General features: G+C 39.8%; 1 protein-coding gene across 1 annotated transcript in view; it reads right to left on the bottom strand.

Moving 5' to 3' along the window:
* Window positions 1-7955, bottom strand: part of LOC102812209 (ATP-binding cassette sub-family A member 3-like) — a 135009-nt gene that overhangs the window by 47642 nt on the left and 79412 nt on the right. Inside the window, exon 15 of the mRNA XM_006871990.1 lies at window positions 6279-6377. Within this exon, the coding sequence (XP_006872052.1) occupies window positions 6279-6377 (99 nt within the window). The remainder of the gene's footprint in view (window positions 1-6278; window positions 6378-7955) is intronic.

The raw sequence follows: 7955 nt of genomic DNA, 5'->3' as shown, positions 1-7955 counted from the left end.
CATAACTAAAAGGCATCAATTCTTTCCCCCTCTTCCACTCACTATGAGACCAACGTGGTCATCAACAAGCTTACATGCCTGCTCATGTGTTCCCTTTGAGTTTCAGTCTTAGAGAGCAGTTTGACTTGAAGGGACTTGATTGCTTGCCTTGATGGGTCCCTGGCTAACAACTTGTTTGTTCTTATAGTAGCCATTTTTGTTTTGGATTTTTCCTGCTGGTCTTTCTTTTGAGAAGTATCTTCTGTTCCTCTTCCTGTTCCAGGCTGGTCCCCAAAGTCTTCTTAATTCCTACCAAGTGATTGGGTGAGACCATGCAAGCAAGGTGTACAGGTTTCTTTAGGCTGGGATTGCTTAGTTTTGCCATCCAGCTAGGTTTAAAAGGAGTCCTCTCAGAAGCAGGAACAGACAACAGCAGGCTCATCCAGAAGGAAGAGCATGAGATCCCTACCTGGAAAAGGCAACGACAGAGATGGTGGCATGGAGAGACACAACAGCTGTGGGTTCTAGGTCCATGGACTGAGTAAAGCTGAGTGCCTGTGAGCAGGAGACTGGCTTGCAGAAATGTGCCCTTTGGGCACTAACATACTGGCTAAAAGAGCTTTGTGACACTTGCCAGAGCAAGTCAGATGCCTAGGGACCATATGGCTGAGAGGCCAAAGACAAAAATGAGGCATACCTGCTGTCTGGTAGACAAGAGGTGAGCCTGAATGAACCATGAGTTTTTCTGATCCTGAATTGTGCTCTGTTCACTTCCCTAATAAACCCCACAATCATGAGTATTGTTGTGAGTTGCGTGGCCATTGCAGTGCATTGTTGAACTCAGATGTGAAACAGAGAATGCTGTAAGAGGGATGGTGGTATCAGAAGAGGGTAAAGAAGGTTCTAGGATGGAGGCATGTCTTACCTTAACTGCATTGGAATCAGCCTCAGGCTGATTTTGAGTTGATTCTCTTTCTCTCTTGTGAAGTCAGGGGAAGTCAGACATGGGGTCCCACATGGTTTTTGCACAAAGCAAGAAAGCAAGAAAGGAAATTAAAAGGCATCCAAATTGGGAAAGAAGTAAAACTCTCTCTATTTTCAGTCGATAGGCTCCTTTACATACAAAATCCCAAAAACTCAGTGAGAAAACTACTAGAAAGATTTAGCAAAGTGGTAGGGTCCAAGATAAACATTCAAAAATCAGTCAAGTTCCTTTATATCGACAAAGAGAACTCTGAAAAGAAAATAAGGGAACCAATACTATTTATATCTATACCAGCTACCAAAACGATGACATACTTAAGAATAAACATAACTGGAGATACAAAAGACCTGTACAAAGAAAACCACAAAACACTAAAAGGGACCTACATAAATGGAAGAACATGCCATGCTCATGGTTAGGAAAATTTAACATTGTGAAAATGTCATCACTGCCCAAAGTGACAAACATACAGATATAATGCAATCCTTATCCACATTCCTTCATCCTTTAAAAAGATTGAAGAATGACTCCCCAACTTTAAATGGAAAGGAAGGAGACCCTGGATAAACACAGTGCTACTAAAGAGCCCTGGTGTGGCACTGTAGGATAAGCACTCGATTGCTAACTGAAAGGTCAGTGGTTCAAACCCACCAGCCACTCCTTAGAAGCCTTATACAGGGTCTCTATGAGTCAGAGCTGACTCAAAGACATTTAACAAAAATAAAGGAGAACATTTCCAAATTTCAAAATACAGCCACAGTAGTTAAAACAGCCTGGTTCTGGTACAATGACAGAAACAGGCCAATGGAACAGAAAAGAGATCCCAGAATTAAATCCATCCACCTATAAGCAGTTGATCTTTGACAAAGGGCTGAAGCATATTCAATGGAAAAAAGATAATCGGCTTAATCAGGTGTTGGAAAAACTGGATTTATTTGCAGAAAATGAAATAGAAATCTCATACCAGATACAAAAACAAACTCAAGATGGATCAGAGATCCAACTGCAAAATTCAGAATTATAAAGACCATTAACAAATAGGGGCAAATTTAGGGGCCCTAACAAATAGCATAAAACACTATGAAACATTACTAAAATCACACAAACAACAGAAGACAAACTAGATGACTGGGATCTGCTAAGAATCAGACACATTTTTTTTTTTTAAAGATACCATCTAAAGATAAAAAAAGAGAAGCCAGAGACTGGGCAAAAAGTTTTTTTGGCTAAGACGTATTTGACAAGGAACTGATATCTAAAATTGATAGAAAAATTCAACACCTCAACAACAAAAAGACAAATAACCCAATTAAAAAGTGAGCAGAGGACATGGACAGACACTTCACCAAAGAAGACATTCATTCAGGTGGCCAATAAACACATGAAGAAATGCTCTCAGTCATTAGCCATTCAAACCCACTACCATCCAGGTGATTCTGACTCATAGTGACCCTGTACAGGGTTTTGAGCAGGAAACCTCATCTTTCTCCCCAGGATTGACTGGTGAGTTTCAACTGCCACTCCTGTGATGAGCAGTCCAGTGTTTATCCTATAGCACCACCATTAGCAAGAAGCAAATTAAAACAATGAGGTATCAAAGTTCAAAAGAAAAGAAAACAATAAATGCTGATGAGAATGTGGAGAGACTGGGACCCTTCCTTATGCACTGCTGGCGGGACTGTAAAATGGTACAACCACTGTAGAAACAGTATGGCACTGTCTTAGTAAGTTGGAAATAGGAATACCATATGATGCAGCAACCTCACTACTAGGTACATATCCTAGAGAAATAAGAGACATGACATGAATAGACACATGAATCACCACGTTCGTGTCAGCATTATTCACAATAGTGAAACGATGGAAATAACCTAAATCCCCATCAATGGAAGACTGGATGAAGAAACTATGGTTCATAAACACAATGGAATATTATACAATGTTAACATTCAAAGTTCACATGGAAACAATTAGTCTAATGGACTATGTGAACGGCAGTCTCCCAGATCCCATGACCAGAAGAACCAGATGGTGCCTGACTACCACGCTGAGTGCTCTGTAAGGGATCACTTTAGAAGTTCCTGGGTAGAGTGGGAGAAAAATGTGGAACAAAACTCAAAATCATAAAAAGATCAGGCTTACTGGTCTAACACAGATGGGTCGAACCCCCGAGACTCTGGTCCTTAGTCACCCCTCAGGCTTGGAACTGCGCTCACCTCTGTTGCTCAGCAATAGACAGGCCCATAACAGGAATAACAACACTAAGTATGCACTCCTTAGAATAGTCAACCACTTGATGTCCAAAGGCCAGCATTTGACCAAAGACAAAGTTCAGAAGGCAGGAAGGATTAGGAACAAAAGATGAATAGAAATGGAAACCCAGGTAGGAGGTAACATATCTTCCATTGTGATGTTCTATCAATGGCATGAAACAAAATACGTATGAAATGTTGAATGGAAATCTGATTTGCTCTGTAAACTTTCAGACAATCCACAATAAAAGGTTAAACAAAAGAAATCCTAAGGGAAATTATCTCTTGATGTTCAACCATTTCAAGAGGCAGCATATGATCAAGAATTGATGGTACTAAAGAAAGAAGTCCAAACTGCATTGAAAGTATTAGCAAAAAACAAAGCTACAGGAACTGATGGAATACAAACTGAAATCTTTCAACAAACTGATGAGGCACTGCATGTGCTGACTTATCTATACCAAGAATTTGGTATAGATTGGAAATTTGGAAGACAGCAACCTGGCCAAATGACTGGAAGATATCCATGTTTGTGCCTATTCTAAAGAGCAGTGACCAAACAGAATGTGGAAATCATTGAACAATATCATTAATAACACATGCAAGTAAAGTTTAGCTGAAGATAATTGTTAAATGGTTGCAACAGCACATTCCAACAAGGAAATGCCAGAAATTCAAGCCACATTCAGAAGAGGACGTGGAGTGAGGGATATCAGTGCTGATGTTACATGGATCTTGGCTAAAATCAGAGCATACCAAGAAGATGTTTGTTGTTGTTAAGTGCCGTCGAGTCAATTCTGACTCATAGTGATCCTGTATAGGGTTTCTGAGAAGTGACTAGTGAGCTTGAACTGCCGACATTGCAGTTCAAATCAACTTTGGAGTCTAGCGCATTAACCCGTGGTGCCACACCAGGACTCTGGGGAGATGCTTACTTGTGCTTTATTGACTATGCAAAGGTTTTCAACTGTGTGGATCATGACAAGCTATGGATAATATTACAAAGAAGGAGTATTCTAGGACACTTAATTTTGCCTATAAGGAGCCTATATACAGACCAAGAGGCAGTCGTTTGAACAGAACAAGGGGATACTGAATAGTTTAAAATCAGGAAAGATTGTATCCTTTCACCATACATATTTAATCTGAATGCTGAGCAAATAATCCAAGAAGCTGGATTATATGAAGAACATAGCATCAGGATTGAAGGAAGACTCATTAGCAACCTGAGATATGCAGATGATACAGCCTTGCTTAGTTGAAGTGAAGAGGACTTAAAATACTTACTGATGAAGATCAAAGACCACTACACTTGGTATGGATTGCATCTCATTGTAAAGAAAACAAAAATTTCCACAACTGATCAATAATAAAGGCTCAAGGAGAAAAGATGGGCGTTGTCAAAGACTGCATTTTGTTTGGATCCACAATCAACACTCATGGAAGCAGCAGTCAAGATATCAATGATGTATAAATTAGGCAAATCTGCTACACAAGACCTCTTTAAAGTGTTCAACAGCAAAGATATCAATTTGAGGACTATGGTGAGCCTGAGCCAAGCCATGGCATTTTCAATGGTCTCATAGGCATGTGAAAGTTGGACAATGATTAAGTAAGACCATAGAAGAATTAATGCATTTGAGTTATGGTGTTGGAGAAGAATATTTAAAGTACCATGGACTTTAAAACAAACAAATTTGTGTTAAAAGAAGTACAGCCAGGATGCTCCTTAGAAGCCAAGATAGCCAGACTTTATCTCTAATACTTTGGACATACTTTGGACAACTCCCTGGAGAAGGACATCATGCTTGGTAAAATGGAGGGTCAGCAAAGAAGAGGGAGACCCCTCAGTGAGATGGATTGGCACAGTGGCAGCAGCAATGGGCTCAAGCATAACAATGAATGTGAGTTTGGTGCAGGACTAGGCAGTGGTTATTTCTGTTGTACATGGGGTTGCTACGGAACCAACTCCACAGCACTTAACAACAACATCAACAACAATGGCTAATGAAGGAGCCCTGATGATGCAGTGGTTCAGTGTTTGGCTGCTAATAAAAAGGCTGGTGAATTTAACCCACCAGCAACTCTTAGGGAGAAAAGCCCTGGCGATTTGCTCCTGTAGAGACTGTTGTTTTGGTTGTCAGGTACTACTGAGTCAGTTATGACTCATAGTGATTCTATGTACAACAGAACTAGTGACATTGAGCAACTTTTCATGTGCCATTCAAATATCCTTTTTGGTACATTGTTCAAATACTTTGCCCAGTTTTGGTTGAGTTGTTTTTGTTGCTATGTTGTAGACGTTTACATGTGTATATGCTTACATGTGCATATGTTTACATGTGTATATGTTTACACACATACATGTTTACATGTGTGTTTACACGCGTGCGTGTTTACACGTGTGTTTACATGTGTATATGTTTACATGTATTATGTTTACATGTATATATGTTTTGGATATTATGCCCTAATTTAAGCCATGGTAACGTAGTGGGTTACAAGTTATGCTACTAACCGCAAGGTCAGTAGTTTGAATCTACCAGCTGCTTGGCTGGAGAAAGATGAGGCTTTCTGCTCCTGTAAAGATTTATAGTCTCAGAAACCCTGTACAGGGTTGCTATGAATTGGAAGCGACTCCATGGCACATAACCACTACCGCCCTCATTTGACATATGGTTCCAGAAAAATGTCCTCCAATCTGTAGGGTGTCTCTTCATTTTGTTAATAAAGTCCTTTCATGTATCAAAGTATTTAATTTTATAAGGTCCCATTTATTTATTTTGCCTTTTATGGCTTAAGCTTATGTTGTCATATGTGGTAACTTAGTGGTAAACACTAGGTTCCAATCTTGCCCTTACATTTTCTTCTAAATTTTTTTTATCATGTCTTCTTCATTTCAATTTTTATGATTACTTCATGTTTCTACATAATAACCCATACTCTCTTACCACATTTATATTTTCAGGACTTAGAATATTTAAAACCCCAGTAATAATTTGATCTGTCTGGCACCTGTTAAATTTATTTCCAAAGTATTTATTATTATTATTATTACTCACCTAAGGAAGACCTCCTCCATGGTAGTGGTAGAGATTCCATAGCTAGCAATGCCCAGGTTCACTTGCTGATTGTCCAGTTCACGAAATAAATCTTCAAACCTATGAGGAGTCATAGAGAAGGATTCTATTTTTCTGTTACTAAAATGCTTTTCTTAACATGGCATAGATAAACATTGGTTTGTTGGCTTGGGACTACCACAGCTACTCAGAAAAGTAGAACAGGAAGAAGGAAATATTTTCTGTAGTAAGTTCTATTAATTTCATATAAATATTTATAGTTTATTGTTAAAGGCTGATGGGCTCGCATACATTTAATGACTAGAGGCAGAGACAAGAAAATCCTAGGAACTCTGAATATCAAATGAGAAGATAAGGAATCGGATTGAAGACCGATTGGAAAGGGAGAGAGAAGGGAAACAGTGATGGAGGAGAGAGCCAGTGTAAGGTCACAAGCTTCATCTGTCCACTTGTGAACACAGAAGGTAACACACATGGTCCAGGACATGCCAACTTCATGGGATCCCTATCAGGACAGAGACAGTGTGGTCAGATTCTGAGTGAAACCAGGTGAGGAGAACATGAGTTGGAGAGAGTAAGAAAATTGCAGCAAAGGGGTCAAGAATACTAATGTTACCAGAGACTGCAGAGCGAGGAAGGAACCAATGAAGGGGAAGAGAAGGAAACAACTCACAAATAGAGAACCCCAGTCATTTGGGTTGAGGGTGCACTCAGAAAGGAAGGCCTATGGAGTGGTGGTTGGACACACTGGACTCTGTATACCCTCTTCCACTGAGTGTCTGGACAGGAATTGGATAATTGACTGTGTCCACCCATAAGTGTACCAGGCACACACATGCCAAAGAACTGGAGCTAGAGAAGTACTTTTTCTTCTGCCTTTCACATCATACCTTTCCAATGACCAGGAGTGAGGATCTCCCACAAGTCCACCAACTTGATGGTGACGGACAACTCTCCACTTTCCCCACATCCAGACTGTACCAAGCAAACCAAGCCCTGGACTAGCAGTGCTCTTGGGAAATTCACTTCTTGTGCCTGGCTGCTGCTGTCAAACATAAATGCTTGCACAGATTGTGCCACATTCCTGCCTCACCCACAGAATGACCACCATGAACTGTGCAACAGGAAGCTGGCAACACATATCTGTGTTTTGTTTCTTTTTTCTAGTTTGGATTTTGTTTTCTTGGCTCCTTTTTTTTCTTCCTTCCTGTTGGTTTGTTTTGTCCCTTTTTTCATTTCTTCATTTTGTCCCTTTCCTTCTCTTCTTCATTTTTACTCATTTTTTTCCTTGTCTTTAAAAATGATTTTTATCCCTCCTCATTCTGACAAGAGGAGTCCTAGTGTGGCACTGTAGGATAAGCACTTGATTGCTAACCACATGTTTGGCAGTTCAAACCCACCATCTGCTCCTTGGAAACCTGACACAGGGTTGCTATGAGTCAGTACTAAGTTGACAGCTCTTAATGACAACAACAACATCTGATGAGAGGAGGACATTGTTACCTTTCCAAACTTTCTAAAACCCAAGAGCAGTTTATGAGAGATGAAATGTTATCCATGAAGGACAAACCAATAAGACTAAGTTCTGATTTCTCCTAGAAACTATTCAGACAAGAAGGTAATGGTATAACAGATGTAAAAACCTGAAAGAAAAAAAAA

The sequence above is a fragment of the Chrysochloris asiatica genome, unplaced genomic scaffold (genome assembly GCF_000296735.1).
Source record: "Chrysochloris asiatica unplaced genomic scaffold, ChrAsi1.0 scaffold00178, whole genome shotgun sequence".
In the NCBI taxonomy this organism is placed as follows: domain Eukaryota; kingdom Metazoa; phylum Chordata; class Mammalia; order Afrosoricida; family Chrysochloridae; genus Chrysochloris; species Chrysochloris asiatica.
Note: the sequence above shows the minus strand (reverse complement) of the source record. Positions and strands in the feature narration are given on the sequence as shown.